General features: G+C 49.2%; 7 protein-coding genes across 7 annotated transcripts, besides 1 other annotated feature; 3 read left to right on the top strand and 4 right to left on the bottom strand.

The window, feature by feature from the left end:
• Positions 1 to 244: 244 nt before the first annotated feature.
• Positions 245 to 3,250, bottom strand: UA08_02077 (hypothetical protein; the record flags this gene model as incomplete). Its single annotated transcript, XM_020261811.1, has 6 exons — positions 245 to 358; positions 422 to 1,504; positions 1,553 to 1,749; positions 1,847 to 2,285; positions 2,356 to 2,456; positions 2,518 to 3,250. The coding sequence occupies 6 exons, from the start codon at positions 3,248 to 3,250 to the stop codon at positions 245 to 247; spliced, it is 2,667 nt and encodes an 888-aa protein (XP_020123581.1).
• Positions 3,251 to 4,832: 1,582 nt separating this feature from the next.
• On the top strand, positions 4,833 to 10,961 carry UA08_02076 (hypothetical protein; the record flags this gene model as incomplete). The annotated part of the gene is made up of 7 exons (XM_020261810.1): positions 4,833 to 4,924; positions 4,984 to 4,998; positions 5,053 to 5,069; positions 5,143 to 5,577; positions 5,630 to 5,890; positions 6,326 to 8,178; positions 8,235 to 10,961. 7 exons carry the CDS (start codon positions 4,833 to 4,835, stop codon positions 10,959 to 10,961), a joined length of 5,400 nt encoding a protein of 1,799 aa, XP_020123580.1.
• A 400-nt stretch (positions 10,962 to 11,361) lies between these two features.
• On the bottom strand, positions 11,362 to 12,544 carry UA08_02075 (hypothetical protein; the record flags this gene model as incomplete). The annotated part of the gene is made up of 4 exons (XM_020261809.1): positions 11,362 to 11,998; positions 12,061 to 12,201; positions 12,263 to 12,318; positions 12,389 to 12,544. 4 exons carry the CDS (start codon positions 12,542 to 12,544, stop codon positions 11,362 to 11,364), a joined length of 990 nt encoding a protein of 329 aa, XP_020123583.1.
• A 429-nt stretch (positions 12,545 to 12,973) lies between these two features.
• On the bottom strand, positions 12,974 to 13,678 carry UA08_02074 (hypothetical protein; the record flags this gene model as incomplete). Its single annotated transcript, XM_020261808.1, has 1 exon — positions 12,974 to 13,678. The coding sequence occupies one exon, from the start codon at positions 13,676 to 13,678 to the stop codon at positions 12,974 to 12,976; it is 705 nt and encodes a 234-aa protein (XP_020123582.1).
• A 512-nt stretch (positions 13,679 to 14,190) lies between these two features.
• UA08_02073 (hypothetical protein) lies at positions 14,191 to 15,411 on the top strand (the record flags this gene model as incomplete). The annotated part of the gene is made up of 1 exon (XM_020261807.1): positions 14,191 to 15,411. One exon carries the CDS (start codon positions 14,191 to 14,193, stop codon positions 15,409 to 15,411), a length of 1,221 nt encoding a protein of 406 aa, XP_020123577.1.
• A 212-nt stretch (positions 15,412 to 15,623) lies between these two features.
• Positions 15,624 to 17,350, bottom strand: UA08_02072 (hypothetical protein; the record flags this gene model as incomplete). The annotated part of the gene is made up of 2 exons (XM_020261806.1): positions 15,624 to 17,052; positions 17,100 to 17,350. 2 exons carry the CDS (start codon positions 17,348 to 17,350, stop codon positions 15,624 to 15,626), a joined length of 1,680 nt encoding a protein of 559 aa, XP_020123576.1.
• A 692-nt stretch (positions 17,351 to 18,042) lies between these two features.
• Positions 18,043 to 18,075: a repeat region (Identified by RepeatMasker using a combination of RepBase library and repeat library created with RepeatScout).
• Positions 18,076 to 18,406: 331 nt separating this feature from the next.
• On the top strand, positions 18,407 to 21,403 carry UA08_02071 (hypothetical protein; the record flags this gene model as incomplete). Its single annotated transcript, XM_020261805.1, has 3 exons — positions 18,407 to 18,853; positions 18,931 to 21,169; positions 21,231 to 21,403. 3 exons carry the CDS (start codon positions 18,407 to 18,409, stop codon positions 21,401 to 21,403), a joined length of 2,859 nt encoding a protein of 952 aa, XP_020123579.1.
• Between the last annotated feature and the right edge of the window lie 1,315 nt (positions 21,404 to 22,718).

Genomic DNA, 22,718 nt, shown 5'->3' with positions numbered 1-22,718 from the left:
AAGTCAAAAGATATAGGTATTAGGTATAAAAGTTGATTTGAAGACAAGGGCTCTTCCTACTTCATATGTAAGACTTCAGTAGTTGCTCTGTCCAATCACAAGTGTATGTCCTTTACATGAATGAATTCAGCGATATTCATTCCGTTCTGTTAGCCGTAAATTCGTTGCTCATCCATTTGTCATGGAAGATTTAAAGAGAGAGAGGAAGAAAGGTCTGATTTTTATTGATTATTATGCCTTACTATTATTTATCCTGTGGTCTCTCGTCAGTCGCACTTCCCGGCGAGGCTTTCGCCGATCCAGAACTTGAATTCTTATCGTTTTGATCGGTCAGTTTTTTGGGTGATATGCGGCCGTTCTGTAGAAGACTTGCAATTAGAGATGGATGAGCACAGGTAGATATGAACATAGATATACTCACTTGCTTAGCCCATCGTAATCCGCAACTGTTGCATAGATCACGATGCCCGCTTGGTCCACGCCTCCATTCAGGTGTATTTCGCGTCCCGCAGGTTGCACACGATTTCTCTAATGGGCCCGTCCCTTTCTTCCTCTTACGCTTCTTGCGACGGCTCAGTAGACTCTGTAGCTCCTCGGCGAGTAAGCGGTTATTTCTCTCGAGTTGTCTCAGTTCAAATTGCCAGCTAGAGCTTCGAACTGTCTTCAGTTCCTCAAATATGTTGTTGACTGACAGAAGGGCTTCGTCTTGAGTGCCCAAAGGCAGCCCGTGCGAGCCCGCCTCCGTTGGTGCGGTTATTTGGTTTTGCTCGGGTAGGGAAATAAGTGAAGCTGTCGATGCGACGGCCACAGAGCTAGGTATGTCGGTCGTAGAGGCAGAGGATGACACGACAGCCGGGCTATTACGTTTTTGGATGTAAGTTGAGCGCGAGTTTTTCAGAAGATAAATCCGAGCAATGAGAAAGGAAGGTTTACTTCCAGGGTTTGCGTCTCCTGGAAACAATGTTGTCTGTGCCTGTAAAACATGGCCACGCTTGTGTCTGACTTCATGCTTGAATGTGGCTTGACGTCCAGTACGGGCGAGTTCCAAGGCTTTACCCAACTCACCGCGTGAGTCAGTTCGCATGAAGTCTTGTATGCCTTTTCCTACCATTTCAGCTGGCGTCCTATCGAGGAGGGCACGCGCATTAGAAGACACAAATAGAAACATTCCCGACAAAGACATTTTCGTCCACAGATCATTCTCTCCTATCCCTCCCGATTCAACGATACCAGATCGATCTAAAGCATATACAGGGCGCTGACGACCGACGAGTATCAAACACTTGCGTCCTTTCCCGGGTTCGATGTGTAGTGACCCATAGCTTTCAATCCAGATATAGCCGCTGTTCTTACGCCGGAACCGGTATACCACGCTGACAGGTGATCCAGCTGTGCTCTGCTTCAGTTCACGGGTGACCGGTGCAATGTCACTGGGATGGCAGACAGATGATATTGATCTTCCCACAAGCTCGCTTGGATCATATTCAAGAAGCCTAGAGCTAGACTGTGATAGGTACAGAAAGAGTCCCTTCAATGATAGAACATGAATTACATCGTCGGCATTTTCGAGTAAAACGCGATCTAAAAATCGGTTATTCCTGGCTCCCGCGCCAATTGTTCTCAGGGCGGAAGTAGCTTCGTCATGACTGATATTGTTTGACAACCTAGGCTGGGCCTTACGTGTTTCAGGCGCATGTAAGACGTACCGAGAAAGCTGATCTCGTTGGTAGTTAATCGTATAGGAGCCATCTAACCCATCAATTGTTAGATATTTCTTGCAACCGAGCTGAGAAAGACGTGATCCGTGAAAGCCGCATGGATTGTGTGTTATTCTTGTCAGACTTACCAGTATTTCGCTTAGTAACCGCGTTGGGCCGTTCGACCAGATCAACTTGAAAGCCAACATAAAACTTGTAATCGCTCGTATCCCACTGTATTGGTATCATGGTCAAAAGGTTCACAAATGACTGGCCACCTTTTCTATAGTTGAGCATGCTGACTTGAACCTCTGTTCGGCATTGAATCTTTTCTTTTAGTCGATAAACTGTCTGGTCGTCTACATATTTCCTTTTCGTTCCTGGGTCAACTTTGCCGTCAGGAGATTGTAAGAAACGACAATTCCTCCCAAGAATCTCATGCTTTGTGTAGCCGGTCAACCGCTCGAAGGCATCAGAAACATAGACGATAGGGTCGTCATGAGAAGTAACGTCACAAAGTATAAATGCACACGACATGTCGACAGCACCGATATCTATTTCTGGATTTGGTCGATTTGCAATTTTTGCCTTGAAGAGAATAAATTTTAGCAATGCCTACCTATACGACAATACTTCCGCTGAGTTGAAGTGAACTCACCAGAATTCCGAACATATCAAATCCACTGCTTGAGTAGGCATTCAGATACTGAGATGCGACTTTGCCTGCCCCAGGTCTGGGTATAGTTGACGCCGCAATCTCTGGGGAAAGCATATAGTATCAGCATAACGTCAAATTGGACCATCATAGGAAGAAATTTACCACGCGGAATAAACGGATTACGGGAAGTGGGTGGAGTGGATGTCATCGGAGAAGTATGTGGTGGTAGGTAGGATGAGATGGACTGAGATCTAGCGCTACCCGTGCTCTGTGGTAAAGCGACTAGTGAATCCTCTGTCGGATGAACTCCAGCTGGAGATACGCCATGTGGATTTGGTCCAGATAGTGATATATTGAAATTTGACATGTCCGCCCAGTCCTGTTGCGGACCACCTAGTGATGATGATCGTAGCTGCCCAGCTGCAGAGGTGGGCTGCATTGACGACTGCGGAAGGGGAGCATATGTGGAATTGGAGAATAACATATCCAGGGATTGCGACTGCGCAGTCGCCGGGTCTTCGTATGCTAAAGCGAAAGCCATATCAGACTCCTGAAAATTGACCGCACCAGGATAATGATGTTGGAAGGCGGCCATGGGGTTCTCTGAGGGAGCAAAAGAGGCCGGATCATAGTTAGGGTCCAAGTTGAAGCGATCCGCACTGTGATACAAGGATCGGTTGTGCGGAAATTGCTGCATTGACACTGTGTCATTTGTCGTATAAACGACATTTGACGATGCGGGATTGCTGCCATAGGGAGGCGACGCATTGAATTGGTACGTTCCCATGGTATTCCCAACGTATCCCATGGATGTTGGCTGCCCGCGGAGATTCGGGTCTAACAAAGAGTTAACTTCGCCTGACTGAGGCGGGATGGCTGACGGGTTCAGCGGCATGTTAAATCTCAGGCTGATATCATGATCACATTGCCTTGTGTCAGTCGGTTGTGGGGGATACGGGTCCCTTTGAGTGCGTGGGAGCTGCCCAGAGCTCATTGTGCACGGCAAAAAGACAGGCGATTCCAGCAATGAGTCCAGTGATCTCCCCTCCCAAAATTGATCTTAGTGTCTTCTGCCCTCTTGGTGGGACTTTCACATTGATAGGCTGGCGAGGCAGTAAACAAACATCTGTGCGACATATATAGCAGTACTAAGCGTATCGAAAAATGGAAGAGAAGAGGCGAAGTTGTCGCAGAGCAATTAGCTGATATGGTTGATGATGGATTTTCTGATCAGTCCATCTTGACTATAAGTTAATAGCGTAGATTGTAGTTATAATAATGAATGGTCTTTATTAGCCACGAATTGTGACTGGTCGCGTGGCGAACACAATGCGGGAGAGGCGGACACGAAGAGTGAGAAACGAGAATGTGGCTGAGGCAGGCAATCACAGGAAGCGAGCGCACTCTGACCAGACTAGCACCACGCAGGCCGAGGTCGTACGGACATATCCGGATTAGATGAAGCCGAACAACGGACAAAGCGACAGTTGGTGATGGCCCCAGGGGAAGGAGCTGTGCCACTGCAATCTGTGGCGTCGATAAATCGAGGCTGATGGACCCCGCGCTTTGCCTGATTGCGTTTAGCGCCGCACGGGGAGAGTACGGAACTGAAGCGCTGGAACTTTGCTTGTGCACGTAATTGTAATACCGATTATATTACGCTTAAGTTTCGACACACTATGGAAAGCCAGATGGAATCGGGGCTGTGGATGCGACTGATACTAAGAAGCGACCAAGCGAACAAAAGGAAGAACGAATCGTTGTGTTTTGATGATGGTCATCCATAATCATTAACCGAGGACTTGACAATTAAACGAAGGAGCTGGCCCATGTCTATAATGGATATTTTATGTTCTGTGTATAACGAAATTGACCTTGTTGTTCTGTCGCTGTCGTCTTTATACTCGCGGAAAAAGGGGCATGGCCGAAAGCAGCTTAGTGTGGGCGTCGCGCTAGCCAGGAATCGTTAAACCAAAATAATAGTTGCAACTGGGACGTAATTAACTCACTTGGGTTATTGCATGTTGATTCATCGCCTAAATTGCTCGCTTTTCGTCCCTGACACCATTGACATATGGGTTTATATTATTCTCATTTCCATCCTTATATCGCCTCCTACGCCTGCGTCTTTCCCTTCAGATTTCAATCTCGACTCGCATGTGCGAATGATAGCGGCTTCCGAAGTCAAACGCAACAGGCCTGAGACTTCTACCATTCGAATAGCACCCATTGGTCTCTCACACATCATTGCTGTGTAACTACTCTGCTAGTTACTTCATGATCCAACAAATCATTGCGCAACGCGTGTCTGCTCAAACATAACCGACTCGACTTATATAGATTCATCAGCGCCCGTTCGCGCAAACGAGTCGCAAGGGAAAATCGACTCTGGTCCAGATCGACACTACCGTCCCCGTGCCCCAAACTGCGCTGTTTTTAGAAAGCTAGACTATGGCGGATAAAATCTCAATAACAATATGCGGAGACGGGGGATGTGGTACGTTTTTCTTTGCGCTGGATTAGCTGCGTCTACGCCTGCCAACGCCAAAGCGCTTGAACGATTTACTGAGTCAGTCGTGTCAATGGGCATATAGGAAAATCATCAATAACTTTGCGCCTTGTTCGCAGTCAGTGGATACATGAGTAAGTTTTATTGGTAGCTTGCCCCGGACGCTGACGCCTGGCTGATTCTCCTAGATATGACCCAACGATAGGTATGCTTTTACACATAAACAAGGATCGAGGTCGCCGAGGCTATCACATCATGCTAAAGACTCGGTCATTCAGAGGACTCATATTCGGTGACGCGCAACATTGACGGCACCGATTACTTTTTATCCATCACCGATACGGCAGGCCAAGAAGAATATCGCGGGCTCTGGGCAGCTTCTAATCTGAAGTCCGACGCATTTTTGCTCGTCTACGATATCACCCACGGGCCAAGTCTCGAAGCTCTCGACTACTTTATGGATATGATTGACATCGAGACCGAGCAGCGACTGGAGGACAATCAGCGACTTATGAGGGAACTGGGCCGGAAGGCTCAGAATCGCCCGGTGGGATTGCCACCACCAGTGAAGATCGTTGCTGGCAACAAATGCGATCTTAAAGAGGCTAGAATAATTTCGGCTCGAGATGGCCTTGAATACGCGCGCAAGCATGGATCTGGTTTTATGGAGACTAGTGCGAGGGAGATGGTCAACATTGAGGAAACATTTGCGCGTATGTGCCCGCTAAGCCATAAGAATGAGCACAGACTGATCCTTTGTTGCAGTAATCGTACGACGCGTGGTTGAAGCCCGGAGACAGCACTACCAGTCCCAACAGCTGGATGCCCGAATGGGGTCCTCTACTGCTCGCACACCAGCACTTACTGTCAGCGAAAGGCAGCAAGCAAGCGACCAACAGCCGTCAAAAAGCACATCCCGCCGAGGCGCAGGATTCTCGCTGTTTAAGAGAGATCCCTCTAAACGGGTGTCATTCGTAGATGTGGACGAAAAAGGACCCAGCGAGCTTGAGCGAGGGGGCCAAGCAAGTAAACCGTCTAACGATGAAGGGAATAAACCCCAGAGCTTTTGCAGGCGTCTCCTCTGCGTATGATCAATATGTGTTTTTGTCTGTCCATTTGGAATACCCATTGTTTGTTTTGCCTGTAAAGCTATCCGTGTCTGTACAATAGGTTAAGTGTTATTTCTGGTATAAGTGCGTGATCTGTAGAGAGAGAGAGAGAGAGAGGAGAGACAGAGAGAGAGCATGTGACGACGGCTGATTGGTGCCGGCGGAGACGCGGCCAGGCCTCAGGCCAACACTGATGAGCAACGGCGACAAGTGGGTCGCCTGCCGTGTGGAGAAAACAAACAACATGAAATAAATAAATACGATACACCACAATGATCCCCCGTACAGTCTGCGTCGTCAACACCGCCCTGTTTTTAATACCGTCTGTTTAACTGTCCGACTGACGTGGCAGACAAACAACAATCCATCGCCTCCCGGTTGAGGACGGGGGACGCGAGAATGGAGCATTCGAGGGCCGAAGATCACCACGCCGAGTCGACAGCAGCGACGCAGCAATACAGCGAGGAGCCTCACCTAGAGGACACGCTCTCAGAGGACTTTGAATATGTTACCCGTACACAGGATGCTTCTGCACCCGCCTTGTCGCCCATGGAAGAAGAGCACGACGCGCAAGATTTTATAGAACAGAGCAGCGTGCTGCAGTACTCGATAGACGTCGATGATGACGACGTTCACCGGCAAAATAATAAGACAATGCTAGAAGAGCAGGAGATGCAAAGGAAACTACAAGATATCGAATCAAGCTTTCTACCGGAACCTTCTACTATCGAAATCACACCCGCCGACGATCACGATGGTGGTGCTGATGACACCTACCTCGTCGGAGTCACCGATCCAAACGGACAAGAGGGCGCTTATGATCCGGACATATCGCAAATACAGGAAGAGAGCTCTGTACTGGAATTGCCTCGCATCGTGACGGAAGAAGTAACAGAGGATCAACACCGTGATCCCACGACAACACCAGCTTCGAATCGGGAGTTGGACGTCAATACTTCGGCGCTAGGGACGCTGAACTCATCGCCCACCGCAGCAGCTGTCGAGCGAGCTTTATCTAATCCATCCAAAAATATGCAAGAGGGCGATTCTTCGGCCGAATTTTACCGTAGCCTTACTCCGCGAAAAAGCCGACGTAACCTATCGCCGGCTCTCTCTGACTCGAGGCGATCGCGCGAGGCGTTTGTGGATAATGAGGATGATAGCAGACTTTCGACTTCCCAGTCCGACCGAAAGCGCTCTCGTCCCAAATACTTGACCAGCCGCCAATCATCCCATCGCTTTTCTGCTTCCTCAATAAATAGCACCAACACGGACACTACGGCTAGCGAAGCGACGCTAGGTGCTGATTTTGCATTGCAGACAGGGGGCGCAGTACCTTCGAAAACAAATACGCCTAGTAGGAATCTGTCTCGGACTATCAGCCTAGGGAGCATGGCCTCCGGGGTATCAGCACTTAGCGAAGAAAATATTTTCGATAAACGTGTACTTAGTGGCGCCACGGATGGCGGACTACATACTTTGGATGAGGAGGATACAGGCTCTGTGGCTCATTCTTCGAGGGACTTCGAAGACAACCCTCCAGAAACGCCAAAGGCCAGATCACAGGATATCGACCTACCTCCAGATACAGTAGCTACACAGCATGTTCAGGATATCCAGGTGCCCGGTACCTTTGCCCGAGAGTTCAATGCAAAGTTTTCTACCAACATATCGCCTGACAAAAGAGCCGGAGCACCGACACCTGGTTTTGGGAGGAGTGGCAAGAGCATGACGCTGAAAGAGCAAAGCAGCACAATCGATCGCCTTTCGAAAGAAAACTTTGACCTGAAGATGAGAGTTCATTTCTTGAATGAAGCTTTGAATAAGCGATCGGAAGAAGGTATCAAGGAGATGATTTCAGAAAACGTCGAACTGAAATCGGACAAAATAAAGCTGCAGAAAGAGAATCAAGGAATGAAGAGGACTATTCGCAACCTGGAGAAGCAACTCAAAGATAGTCAATCCAGCAGGGACACGGACGCCGACCAAGAAACCGAGACAAACGATGAAGAGAAACGAAATGAAATTGAAGAAGAGGAGCTGATCTTCCTCAGAGAGAGAGTTGAAACATACGAGGTGGAAATTGAGAGGCTGCGATCTGAAAGTATCCTGAGGGAAAGCGAAAAGCGCCGATTAGCAGAAATCGTCAAATCTATCGGAGACTCTCGGCCGATCGATTCAGATGCTGGCGCGAGAGAAGAAAGAGTAAGTCTTGATATCTCTACCACATATCCTACTAGCATACTAACACCGGTGTACAGGAAATGTGGAAAGATATGCTCGATGCTGAAACCGCCGCTCGTGAGCAGGCTGAGGAGGAGAACCGCAAGCTTCGCGATGAGATACTACGGGCTAGAGCTGAAGGAAACATCGGTTCAGAAGCTGGCAGGTATGGAAGAAGCGGTCGAAAAGGCTCTATCATATCGCACTCCACAGCATCTGAACGAGATCATGAACGCCGACTCACGGTCCCAAGTTCCGCAAGCAGTACCCTCGTAGAACTTGAATTGCTGAAGAAAGAAAATACTGAACTGCGCAGGGAAGTCAGCGTGCAGACGTCAATGCTAACATCCCGTAATAGAGAGAAAGAGCGCTTGTACCAAGAAATCGAAGATCTTAAGCTCCAACGGAGTGGAAGGTCTATTGCTGGAGATAGCATCTTTGAACGCTCAGCTTCACGAGCTCATGTTCGTTCTTCGTCACGAGCAAGTAATGGCACACGGGAATCTCGCGCCAGCGATTCAGAGCGGGAAAACATGGAAGTGCGTAATGGTGAACTACGCGATCAAGTTTCCAGTCTCAAGCTCGAAAATCAGGGCCTGCGAAGCCAGCTCGACGAGTACATGGCCGAGATTGAGGCGCTAGACAAAGCATACCAGGCAGATGTAGACCAAGCTGAGGAGGAACTGCAAGTACTCCAGCAGGAGCGTGACCAAGCTCTGCAAGTTGCCGAAGAGCGCGAAGCTGCATTACAGGATCTAAAAAACGAGGCGCAAGAAGAGATTGACACACTTGGAGATGAGCTTGACCAGAAAGTCGACGAGTGTCAACGGCTTGAGATGACGCTTCGGACTCAGGAAGACAATCTCAAGACCTTGCAATCTGAAATGCGGTCTGCCAGCGAGGGAATCCTAAGACTCGAAGAAGACGCACAGAGCAATCTTCGAAAATTCAAGGCAGTGCAACAAGAGCTAGAGGACTCAAATAGAGAGATCGAGTCTTTGGAGAAAGATCTATTTGAGGCAAATGGCAAAGTTCAGAGGCTGACAGTCCAGATTGAGTCGAGCCAGGGCGAGATCATGTTTTTGCGCGAAGAGCAAGATGCGGACAAGATTCGAATCAGCGAGCTTGACTCGGAACTTAAAACCTCTCGGATGAACCTACAGGTTGAAAAGGAAAAGGCGAAAGAGTTGGAAACGCGACTAGCAGAGGAAAGACATCAGCGGGAAGTGGTCGGCAGCAAAGAAAAGCAAGAAGTCCAACGAATTATGAACGAGCTCAATCGGGAAGCTTCATCGGCTAGGGATGAGGTCCGACGACTGAAAAAGACACTATCAGCGCGTGAAATTGAGGCTACCACATGGAAAGAGCGCCTCATGGATCTAGAGAACGGGCTGCGAGAAGCTCTTGGAGATTTAAATGGTACCCGATCGAGCTTGCTAAACTCCATTATCAAACTGCAGAAGGAGCTTGAATCCAAGTCTCTCGACTTGGAGAGCACGCGCTCAAAGCTCGATGAAAAGGAGTCACTCTTGCAAAGTCGCGAGGCTCTCTTAGAAAGTCACGGGCTGGAGTCTCGCAAGCTCGCAGATCTCCTAGATCGAGAAAGACAAGCTCGCCGAGCAGACAAACATTCTTTCGACCAGTCCTTAAAATCCCAGCAACATGCATCAAGGACGATCACTCAGCACAATTCCCGCATTGCCGACCTAGAAAATGCCAGGAGCCAGGACCGGAAACGGTTTGCTACTCTCGAACAGCAGCTCAAGGACCAACTCAGTGAACGCAACGCACTGTACTTGACGTTGTGGAAGAGGCTCTCGGCAATGTGTGGTCCAGACTGGGCTCACTCCAATAGCCTTATCAATGGCAACCTCCCTAGCTTGGAGGTCATTGGCAACCTTCTTTTCTGGCCGGGTTTCAGCCGCAATCTCATTCTTGCCGTGAAGACTGTGGAAAACATGCTCTCCGGATTCAAGACCCGTATCAGGGCTGTTGAACGCGACCTAAGCAAAGAATACCAGGCCCTTGAGCACAACTTTGGCATTCGGGCCAAAAAGCTTGAGCGCCTCGAAGAAGCTGTCCGGAATATTCGCAGCCAGCAACGAGCTTCTGGTGTTTCGCCGGAGGTCATCAAGTTGCGGGGCGAGAATCGCCTTATGAAAGCTGAACTCAACTTGATGCAATCCACCTTTAAGAATCGACACTCTGGCTCTGGTGCAGGTTATGCTGCTGGTGCAGACCTGGAGCTTGATCGTACAGCAGTGGCCTCACCGACAGTCAGTCGTACATCGGCGGTTGTTCGCTCGGACTCCCGCAGTAAGAAAGGAACGATAACCCGCAGCGCGTCGAGTATCCCGCAGCCGACCACCGTCGTGACAGAGACATCATCAACGTCGTCATCCCAAAAACCGACAGACTCTGAGCAGGACAATATCATGAAATCACGGTTACGAGAACTCGAACGCAGATTGAAGTTGGAGCGGGTGGCAAGATTGGCGGATCGCGACGGGGCGCGGAAGCGACTCGAGGAGCGAGATGCAGAAAACGAAGAGCTTCGAGCTGAGCTTGAACGAGAGCGCATGCGTTGGGGCACGCGGGCTCTGGAGGCAGCCTCTCTCAGCAGGGCTAATAGCCAGAGGACAGCTATCGAGTCGGGGCCGACCTCTGGAGATGATGACAAGCGCACATCTGGTAGCGACAATGAGGATACTGATGCCCATAGCTCGTACGGCGAAGGCTTCACAGTCGATATCGAGATGAATTAGTTTCATCTTCTTCCCTTCTAGGTGACTGTCAACCTTTGTTATGATCGATGCATTATACCCTAACGGCAATTCTTTCGGGATCAATTTTTGCTTGCAATTTCTTGTCATTGATATTATTATTACTTTTTCTTGTATGAAATTTATAAGAATACGAATGGATGATGAATATAGGATATAGGATGGGAGTTTAGGGGATTATCTGGTCTTGATCAGCATGAGCAATGAAGTATAGGAAATACTGTGTCGTATTAAGATTCATTGCTTTTGATTTCTAGATTAATTGTGATTATCATACATTTTTCATCATTTTCCGCATTATGTTGTACCCGACATGACATCCAAGACGAGTATTCAGTATGCCGATAAAAAGAAAGAAAAGAAGGAGGGGAAATACTAAAGATTACCTCAAAGAAACCTTCAGTGAAAAATCCACAATGCCCGTACCCTGATGAATTGAACTAGTCGACAGAATATCGACATGCTCACAGACATACTTGGCCGCATTATCCGGGGTCAAACCGCCACTAACTTCAATCAAAAACGAGCCTGGTGGTTTGTTTTTGCCTGCCCATTCAGTCTTGAGCAGAGCTGCTGCTGCGCGCACTTCATCAGCCGTGAAATTGTCGAGCATGATGACATCTGCGCCTGCGCCAATAGCTGCATTCGCTTCTTCGATGCTGCGCACTTCGACTTCGACTTTTGTTGAGAATCCGCCCGTGGCTTTGGCGGCGTGCACGGCCGCGGGAATTGCGGCTGTGATAGATTTGGATTCTTCTTCTTCTGAGGACGCTGATGATGATTGTTGTGGGTTGCTGTTGTTGTCAAGGCGGTTGCTGCGGGCATTATTGTTGGCACATGCCCAGACGTGATTGTCCTTCAACATGATCATGGAGCTGAGATCGTGGCGATGAGGATCGGCTCCGCCTACCAAGATGCCGTATTTCTCAACGAGACGAAAGCCCGGTGTTGTCTTGCGTGTGCCAGCCAGTATGCCATTCCAGCCGTGTTCGCGGAGTGTTTGCACCAGGAAAGACGTTCTATGGATACATGTCAATCTCCCCAAGTCTCCCTTTTGCGAGTGAGATAGATGTGCACGTACTTGGTGGCTATCCCCGAGCAGCGAGCAAGTATATTCAGGGCTACTCTTTCGCCCAGAAGGATTTTGCGCACTGGACCTCGGACTGTGGCGCATTGCTTGATAGGTTCGATGGTCTCGCCTTCTTGGACGTGCCACTCGACTCTGGATGAATCGTCAATTGGTCTGGATTTCTTCCTTCCAGCACCTGGGTGAGGGGACGTACGTGCATCCTAATTGCGAGAAGACTTCGTTGAAGAATGGGACTCCAGCAATCACGCCCTTTTCTCCGTACCATTAGTATATAATATATGCACATACTTGGGGGGGTTGCAGCTGGATACAAACGAACCTTGCTCTTCCCCAGCAATCTGGCTTCGCCATCAGATTCGCCGACGACGAACCCGCCGTAATCGAAGCTGGGGCAGTCTTCTTCCAGCCAGTCTGAGACGAGGCGTTTGTAGTTGAGAGGCAGCAAATGCGCCAGGTCTCCATGTGCTGCTGCCATTCTGTTCTTCTGGTTCTTGAGTTGTGCTTTCCAGAGAGTTCGGAGATTTGCGGGACAATTTCTCCAACCACTGCGGGGTAAACCAGAAGCTAGCCCTAACTAACAATGCACTGTAATATTCACTATATGTACCTAGGTAGGATACACGCTGCAAACACTTGTCTCTGAATGAGCTAGGCGTTCGGTGTTCTTGGTCCTTCGAGGATTCTGCAGTCGGTGAAGTAGAAATGTCCTCATATTCTCTTCACGAACTTCTTTCTATAACAAGAGACTCGTCGTAGGGGACACGAAGATTACTTACGAGCCTGCGTGTCCGTTTCGAGAGCGTTCACGTTGAAAAAAAAAAAAATAAAACACATCATTAAGATACTTGTATTAGTCAAATTGTTCTTATTACCAATCGTATTCCACATGACTGTTTTAACTCTCTTATACACTACCCAATGCCTTGACAACATCCTGTGTACTGAAAATGTCTGCAAACTCCCCTTCCAAACTCGCAACTGACACTGCATGAACCGTTTCTGCATCGAATCCCCCCTTGGCAAATGTAGCTGTCGCATCAGCCACAAGCACAACTCGACCATGATCGATGCGGATGACACCCTCCGGATGCGACCCATCTGGTTTGACGGTCACTCGCTGTTGTACCTCTGAAGCATAGATGACATTGTTAACTACCCCGAGATTTGCAGCCATGCGCGTCGTGGTCGATACACAATGATCCGTAGTCAACCCGGCGAAAAACACCTGCCGCACGCCATTCTCGCGCAGAAAGGCCTCTAATCCGGTGCCGATGAAGGATGAATTGACACATTTCCAGAACACAGGCTCCGATCCATCTGTCGCAGGGGTAGCGAAGTCGAGCGGTTGGATTTGTTCTGGGTTGGATGGGTGTAAAGCGGAGTCTGGCGAGAGTGAAGAGTGGAAGACGTGCACGATGTGAATGGGCACTTTTGATGGTGATGCCGGGCTGCGCTGGCGCGCGCTGCGAAATGCCTCGAGCAGTGCAGCAGTGTTTGCTTCGTATGATGGGTTGGAGCGCGCAGGGCCCCAGTGAGTTGGGTGCTTTAAACCGACCTGATTGTCGATTAGCACCAGGGCCGTGGGCTGAGTAAAGGTCAGAGGCTGCATTTTGCTTCTTCGGTTTGCTTTTTTGGCTTGTTTTTGCCCTTGTTTCCGGTGAGATTCGCCTGAATTGGGTTCTATCCCAAAGATATATGAAGCTGTGGAATGGTTCACTAGTTATTAATTAGTCTGTTAGTCACCAATAGGATTAGTCAGTCAGGGCGAGTGAGTCATCGCGACAGTCGAGATTGAATTCGACACGTAAGAAGAGTTATTCCATTGCATTCTGGGAGGCATCGAGAGGAATCAGTTGAAAGCAAGCACTGAGTTGTTGATGCCCACGGAGGTGAGCTTAGGAGAGAAAAAGCACGTGAAGTAAAATAGCCAAGCTAACTTAGCTAGTTAAGCTGGTCGGCTCGGGCTTACTCATGCGGCGATCATCATCTTTTTCCGCATCAGACAATTACTTACACCTGCCACCATGAGTACATGGCATTCCTGACCACATAATCATATTGTATATCACCTTGTACATTCATGGAATAAGCGTATTGGGCGACATCCAACCCAATTGATCCATGTCTTCCGCCATCTGCGGCCGTTGCGCCGCCACCGCATCGCATCTAGCTCCTCAAAGAAGAGGTCGGCTGCCTGTTGACAATGCCCTGCTGTCTGCACATTTTGTCTTGACGAGGACGAGGCACTCGAAAATTCAAATATACTCTTCGTCAATCCAGACTGCGATTACTCGGCGCCATGCGACGTCTTCGGCCTCGGGCAAGAGAAATAGACCAAAGCCATCACCACCACCAAATCCAACAACGCCAAACGCGAGATCGTCCTCTTCGAATGCACGAAAACCAGCTTCGCTAACGCCAACAGTTAACGCTCCCGTGAGCACACTCCCAGCGGAGCTCAATCTTCCTCCATCGCCAACAACTGCGACCGAGACGCTGCCCAAAAAACTGTCCCGCTTTGTTGCATTCGGTAGAGCATACTTGGCCTTCTATAAAACCGGCTTGAAAAACGTATACTACAATTACAAAGACTCCTTACCCATCCGACGTGCTCTCGGTCTCCCTGCTTATATACCTACTTCCCCGCCTCCTCCCGAAGCCAGAGGAGGAAACTCTCCGGGCGCCACGTCGTTCAAGACTGCCATTGATGCTCTCAAAATATCGCGAGCCGATTTCCAGCTCGTGCGTCGCGCTGCACACGATGTCCGTCGCATGATCCCCTTTGGACTACTGCTCATCATCTGCGGGGAATTCACCCCTTTAATCGTCGCAGCAGTCGGCGACTCCGTGACTCCTTTCACCTGTCGCATACCCCGACAAATCGAGAAAACACGGATCAAGCGCGTGGAGCAAAAACGTTGCGCCCTGAAAGCCGTCCAGGGCGGACTCGGGTCTGTGAAGCCCATCCCTCCCGGCTCAGCTGAAGAAATGGCCTGGTTGGCCGAACAATTCGGAACACGCGAATTCGCATCCACCGCTTCGGCAGAGCAAGTGCTGCGCGCATGCTCAACTTTTGGATTGGCGAAGTCGCACGACCGGCCCTCGTTCTTGGTCCCGTTCGTTTATCGGCCGCGGCTGTTGCGTTGGGCGGAGTACTTGGACCTTGATGATAGATTGATCGTGAGCTGTGGTGGGGTACGTGCTATGAGCGCCGATGAAGTCCGTATTGCTGTCGATGAGCGCGGTGGCGCTGGTGTTGGCTCGGATTTAGGGTTAGAGGCACTCGAGAAGGAGGAACGTCGGTGGTTGAGTGAATGGTTGGCCCGGAGGAAGATCACCTAGGCTTTAGAATAGGAGGTTGTGATATTTCATGTAAATTTGTCATATTTGTAGCATATTTCTATATACCTAGTTATCAAGACCTAGAAATCTTCTCTCCAGAATTGGGATAGAGTCGCACTTGCGTGTTATCTAGTTATACGCTGGGAGAGGATACGTATATACATCTATGATATACATAATAATACATAGAAGAAATGAGAGTTGTGGGGGTATCATTCGCTCAGCATCTTTCTTCTCCGAAGCAAATTATCAAAGCTGGCATGTGACAATATCTGACCGAGAATACTGTAGCTATCAATGCCTCGATCACCGTCATCCCACCTCTGCAGAGCCGACTGCAGGTCACGATGTAGTTGTGATAGCGTCTTTTGCAACTCTGCGGTGCGAAGACAGCGCAGGCCAGCGTCGTTCAGGTGGTTTGTTGGGTCTTGGATACATAGATGCTTCGCGGCGGGTTGGTTGCCTTTATTGCCAGCGTTGATTTTGTATCGCATCAGCGCGCGTTGTCCGACCAGATATGCGGGATATATCTTTCCGTTGCTGCCGTTGTTTTTGTTGTTGTTGTCACCATGCTCAATACGAAAATTTCCGGATTCGCGGATGTTGGAGATGCTAAAAAACCCAGCTGGGTCGACTGAGATACCCGTTGTGCTTAGGTCGATTGCAGAGCCATATGTATTAAGAATTGAGAGGAGTTGCTCGCCCAAACTTTTCTGTGCGTATTCCGTCGGACTCTTCTGCTGCTTCAAAAAGGCCGTGATGAGCAGAAATAAACCGTATGAGTCTACCGAGGCCGCTTCCCATCCAAAGATATTCCTGCTTTCAAGAAGGACCCTAAGAACCATGTATAATGGTTGCAAAGACGGAAAATTGGCAAGAGAATCCCTCATGAAACCATCGGACTTGGGCAGATAACTCCCGCAAAATAGCCTGATTGATAAACCTGAAGCTTTGTGGGGCATCACAAGTGCTGGACTTTTTTCATAAATAACATGACATCCATCAAAATCTGTGCTGTTCTTCATTTCAAGCTCAGCCCTTTCTATGATGCCGGTAAACATTTTGATGGTACGGGGATTCATTGGTGTTGACTTATGATGCGGCGCATCAACACCAGGCACGAGGATCATAAGGTCAATAGTTGATGTGCTAGATGCGGTTTGCGTGGACCATGAGCCTACAAGCTGTGGCGGGCTCGGCACCGCACCAAGAAGCTGCTTTGATATATCATCAAGTATGCCCTTCACGACCAATCGCTCTGTAGTTGAAGGCCTGAGGAATTCGGCAAGGGCTGAAATCTCGCTTCCTAGGACTGAACTGGCGTCTCTCAATTCACCACCGGTTCGAAGAAAGTCAAGCCAGGGGCGGTTTGTGGAACCATCTCCCTTTACAACCCACGGAATTCGAACAGACGGGCCTATGAGTCGTTCCTGGGTTGGTTCTTTTGTTGACGACCGCCTTGATAGGGATGTCTTGGAGGGTGTGGCTTCTGCGGGAGCTTCAAGCGCATTATGAAGCTGGTCTATCTGCTCTTCGGGGATCAACGGACGGTGAATATTTAGGCCAGGCGGATCATTGTAGACCTTGCGGATCAGTCTCTCACGGTTGGCGGCCCTTTGTGCTTCGAGAGTCTTCTTCAAACTGTTTTTTATGACTGGATACCGCGGCTTTCTACTGTTTAGAGGAACTATCTTGTGGGAAGATCGTCGTAGGCTTGCCGCGGGTAAGGTCGATGGCGATGAGGAAGACGGTCTTTTCCCTCGGCCGCACAGGACCAGCCGGGAATCACCCAATGCAAGGCATTGCAATGAAGTAGGTGGCTGCCCAAAGCGCATAAGATATCGATGAGGACACTGGTTTTGTTTGGTGCAGGACACTTTTTTTGCCGTAAGTTGGGAGTATCAAACGTTCGCTGAGGGAGAACGCATGTGATCGTCATTATGGTTTTTCCGACGATCGGCGCCGGCCTCCGAGATATGCACGTGATCTCACAGCGGGCGGACTTGGTCCACTCTGTGATTGGACAGGAAGAATAACCTTGAGTCCTGCCCTAAGCCCTAAGCCCTAAGCTCTGCCTGCAAGCCCACCCTCTACTTGCTCTCTGCGACGATGACGCAGTGGTCTTCGTGCGAAAGACAATTGGTATTGATTCAAGCGACTGAGCAATGCCAGATAAACAAAGCACAGACGTCACATCAACTACGTATCCAGATCCACCCTCTTTTTCAAGTCTTCGAGGGACGGAACGTCAGCGCTCCGTCAATTTTTCCACTGTAAAGCGAGCCTGGCTGAAAAGTGGAGGTAAACTAGGCGATTGGACCGGAACTGCTCGAATGGACAGAACAAGCTTATAGTTTTATATGGCTTCATAGCACGGTCTCGCCCGGAGAAATCCCACTCGGCTTGTTCTCCCAGCAACCAGCCATTCACCGCCTCGTGAACGTGCAGACTATTCACAACTAGTGCCTCTAGTCCACCATTGCATGTTGCCATTGTCAACGCCCGCGAGGGCCCAGGGACTGACTAACCTACCTCACCTCACCTCACCTCACACCCCCGCAGAGGCGGCACGTTGCTCTGCTTCTCAAGATTTCAAGAACGCGGTAGACGGCAGACATAAGGAATTAAACATACTACTACTACTACTACTACTACTACTACGACGTATTCGAGTTCGATAGACGTAGCGCGGCATATCTGTTCTACGGTGCAGGCTGCTCCGCGGGCGTTTGCTCGATGGCGGCAGGCAGATACCTCTTTTAGGAACAGTACGTGAATGCTGCCCCTCCCCGCCGCCTTCCCTCTCCGCGAACGGCTTTAGTATCGTGACTGTGTCGCAGCACTGACCGACAGCCATGCACTGACGCATCGATTGATTTGCTCTCCGCCATTTCTCCTTTCCCCCTTTCCTCTACCTGCTATTGTTTCCGTTTGAGCGTTTTCGTTGACTCCGGCTTGGCTTGTGCAAGCTCGACTTCAGGATCTACATCATACAATGGCCTACCAGCAAGGAGCACCCGACAGGATCCCCCCAAACCAACCCCAGCCCGCCATCGTTGGACCGGGATTGTCTACACTGGGCGAAGCTGCGTATGTGCAGGCTTCAATGGCCACCCCAGCTATCTCCGGCCAGGAGAAGCCGAGAGCACCCAGGGAGGGAGAATCGTCTGCATCGTACTTCTCCGAGCTTCCCGGGACGACCACCGCCACCAAAGATGCCTACGTAAATTCTCCCCTGAGTCCTTCCGATGCAGCCTCGGGTGTCACATCCGGACCTGAATTGCTTCGACGTCTGAGCCTCGTGGGGGACGCTCACCTCACACCGGCAACTCCTGTGACAGATCCGCGGGCGGACCACCCAGGGCTACATTTAACCGGACGACTCATCAGTGCCTCATTTTGTATTCCGTTCAAAGTGTCGCATCAGGCCGGATCTGACTGGGTGAGAAGATGATCTGATTATTCATCTACCTGCGCAATCCGAATTTCTATGCTAACGCACGCATCCCGCTTATATAGGAACTGAAACCTCGCTCAGGCACGTCGGCCTTGTTTGACTCCTTTGCTCACCTCACGTCCGAAAGATCGCCCTGGAATCATACTCTTGTAGGCTGGACGGGAGAGGTGGAAGAGATCATTAGCAAACGATCGCCATTGCAACCCGTCGCAGGGAACGGCGTACCAGCGGTCCCCTCTACGGTTGCTCCTGTTAATAAAGCAGCTGCGCCTGTCCCCGTCGATGCAACGCAGACCCCGCAAACGCATATTCCAGTGGAGGCTATTACTCTCTCAACAGCCGACAAGGAACGGTTGGAACGACAGCTGAATCGCAGCAAATATGGTAGAATTCTCCCAGTTTGGGCGACAGCTGAATCTGATGAGCCTGAGGAGGAGACCGTGTTGATCGACCAGTCTCGTTGGAGGAGATACGCAGAACGAGAGCTGTACCCCCTTTTACATTATAAGCAAAATGGCCCATCGGATGGACGCTCAGAACGCAAATGGTGGACAGACTACATGCGTCTGAATCGGTTGTTCGCCGATCGCATTTCCGAGGTATACCAGCCTGGTGATATAGTATGGATTCACGACTACCATCTGTTCCTGCTACCGAATCTTTTACGGCAGCGGATTCCCAATATCTTTATCGGATTTTTCCTCCACTCACCCTTCCCTAGTAGCGAATACATGCGTTGTCTGGCTAAAAGGAAGGAAGTGCTTACGGGGGTTCTCGGGGCAAATATGATTGGATTCCAGACATACTCATATTCCAGACATTTTTCATCCTGCTGCACCCGTGTCCTTGGGTTCGACTCCAATTCTGCGGGTGTCGATGCTTATGGGGCGCACGTTGCAGTGGATGTCTTCCCAACAGGAATAGACGCGCAGAATGTACAAAAGGCGGCTTTCGGATCGCCGGACACAGAGCAGATTGTCATGAACATTAAAAAGCTCTATGCTGGCAAGAAGATCATTGTCGGCAGGGATCGATTAGACAGCGTTCGTGGTGTGGCACAAAAACTACAAGCCTTTGAGACATTCTTGGAAAGATATCCTCACTGGCGTGACAAAGTTGTCATGATCCAAGTTACAAGCCCAACGAGTATGGAGGAACAAAAGGAGGACCCAGAGAACAAGATTGGAAGCCAAGTATCGAGCCTTGTGTCCACTATCAACGGTCGATTTGGATCGCTCAGTTTCACGCCTGTGCAGTACTATCCTCAGTACATCTCTCCACAAGAATACTTCAGTCTCCTGCGTGTTGCAGATGTCGGTCTGATTACCAGTGTTCGGGATGGTATGAACACGACAAGTCTTGAGTACGTGCTTTGCCAACAGGGCAATCACGGACCTCTCATCTTGTCCGAGTTTTCCGGGACAGCCGCAATGCTCCCTAGTGCGATCCATATCAATCCATGGGATATGAGTGGTGTAGCTGCAGCTATCGACCAAGCGCTCAGCATGAACGAGGAAGAGAAGATTGAACAACACTGCAAGCTCTACAAACATGTTACGTCAAATACGGTTTCGATGTGGTCTCAACATTTTCTGCACCGTCTACTGACCAATCTATCGTCCTTTGACCAGTCAATCGCCACGCCAGCCTTGGACCGAGCACAAGTATTGAAGCAATACCGCAAGGCTAGGAAACGGCTCTTCATGTTCGATTACGATGGAACGTTAACGCCAATTGTGAAAGACCCACAGGCTGCTATCCCATCCGACCGTGTCCTGCGAAATATCAAGAGTCTTGCTGCAGATCCGAGAAATGCAGTTTGGATAATTAGTGGACGCGACCAGGCATTCTTAGATGAATGGATGGGCCACATCCCTGAGCTCGGACTGAGTGCCGAACATGGCTGTTTCATTCGAAAGCCTCGCAGTGATGACTGGGAAAATTTAGCAGCCACATTTGATATGGCATGGCAAAAGGATGTTATGGACGTGTTTCAGCACTACACAGAGCGCACCCACGGATCGTTTATTGAGCGCAAACGAGTTGCGCTTACTTGGCATTACCGACGGGCAGACCCCGAGTACGGGTCTTTCCAAGCAAAGGAGTGCCGGAAACATCTAGAGGACACGGTCATGAAAGCATACGATGTTGAAGTCATGGCGGGTAAGGCCAACCTTGAAGTGCGCCCAACCTTTGTCAACAAAGGTTTCATCGTGACGCGGTTATTAAATGAGTACGGCACGGGACCTGGTGAGGCACCGGAATTCATCTTATGCAGTGGGGACGATTTTACGGATGAAGGTAGATTCCTGTTCTTCTATTTCCCTTCTCCTAGCTTTTGGCTAACTGGGCACGACATTAGACATGTTCCGCGCTTTACGGCACTCCGACCTCCCTCCCGAACACATCTTCTCGGTCACCGTGGGCGCCAGCTCCAAGCAAACACTTGCAAGCTGGCATCTTCTCGAGCCAGCAGATGTTATAGCAACGATTGGGATGTTGAACGGTACTTCGATAGGCGCCGAGTACTCATGAGCAAGAAAATAAAGGAGGATATGATCTCCAATTATTACCACATGTCATAACAACAACTAATTGGTTCTTATCTATCATTGCGGCTTATACCTGGAAGACGGAGAGCAATGGCTACATTACACATTACTGGTCGATGAATTTGAATATATAACATATATACACGCAGACACAGTACACGATGTGGATGGAACAAAACGAAACAAACGACCGAATGAATGAAAGCAACGAAGAAAAAGGAACTAGACCGAGATTTTCACTCTTAAAGCTAGCTAGACTGGATGGTTGCCTGCAGAAGCACTGGAGTGATTGGTTGATGTAGTTTATTTGTTTGATTGATATAACTATTGATTTGGGAAAGGCGAAGTGAGCGAAGGGGGGTTTGTTGTTGCTACTTACATAGCGTATGCGTGCCTAATTTGATGCTCGTTTCTACTTGCATACCTTAGATATATGCACACCGTAGTTCAATCAATGGCACATCTGCACATTGCCTGCGTGGTTGTTTGGCTTTGGGTGTTCTCCGCAACCTTGGAAGCCCCGAGAAATATGGGGGGATGGCCCGACTAGCCCTAACTGACCACACCAGACTATCAGGAGTTACAATTAACCCTGTGGCCTTTGACTAGTCAGAATCAGAGATTGATTAAGCAATCTAAAAGATATGTACCTAATGAAAATGCGACGATATCACCCAAGGTGTCCTCATGTCGAGGCACCTTACCCTCTCGTCAGTTGTTGTCTGACAAGGAGGATGCTTTATTTCCCCTTCTTACTATATAATTAAACAATATCTTTGAATTCATAATATAAATCCTCTCTTACTGCATTCCATCTAATTCATTTTTTAAGAAAAAAAAAACCAAAACCTGTACATCGGTCGCATCACGTCATCCTCCACCACCGGCCGTCGACAAGAAAGTGTACCTAGGTAAATCAGCTTAGCCTCAAAGATAATTGTCAGGGAGTCGACTTTTCCTCCGCAAGCCTTTCTTTTATGACGAGTAAAGCACACTCACCGGGCCCAAACCGTGTGGCATCGGACTAGGCATCGCCCGGGAGCTGCCTCACCAACGGCGTGTTATGTGACTTCGATTGATATTTTGGTTAATGGGCCTATAAGCTTGGTTTCTATTATTTCAGAATTCAGATACTTTTGAAATTGATTCGCATATAAGCTGACGGGAATTTTTTTTACTGTCTCTTAGGTCAGATTGTAAAGCGAGGAGATTGATATTGCCAGGATGAACATGGTTATGATAGTCTTCACCTATAGTCCAATAACAAGAACAAATAGTCTCATTTCCGAATATATTTT

Source organism: Talaromyces atroroseus, assembly GCF_001907595.1.
Source record: "Talaromyces atroroseus strain IBT 11181 chromosome Unknown scaffold_1, whole genome shotgun sequence".
In the NCBI taxonomy this organism is placed as follows: domain Eukaryota; kingdom Fungi; phylum Ascomycota; class Eurotiomycetes; order Eurotiales; family Trichocomaceae; genus Talaromyces; species Talaromyces atroroseus.
The sequence above is the reverse complement of the archived record's forward strand: the minus strand, read 5'-3'. Positions and strand labels throughout refer to the sequence as shown.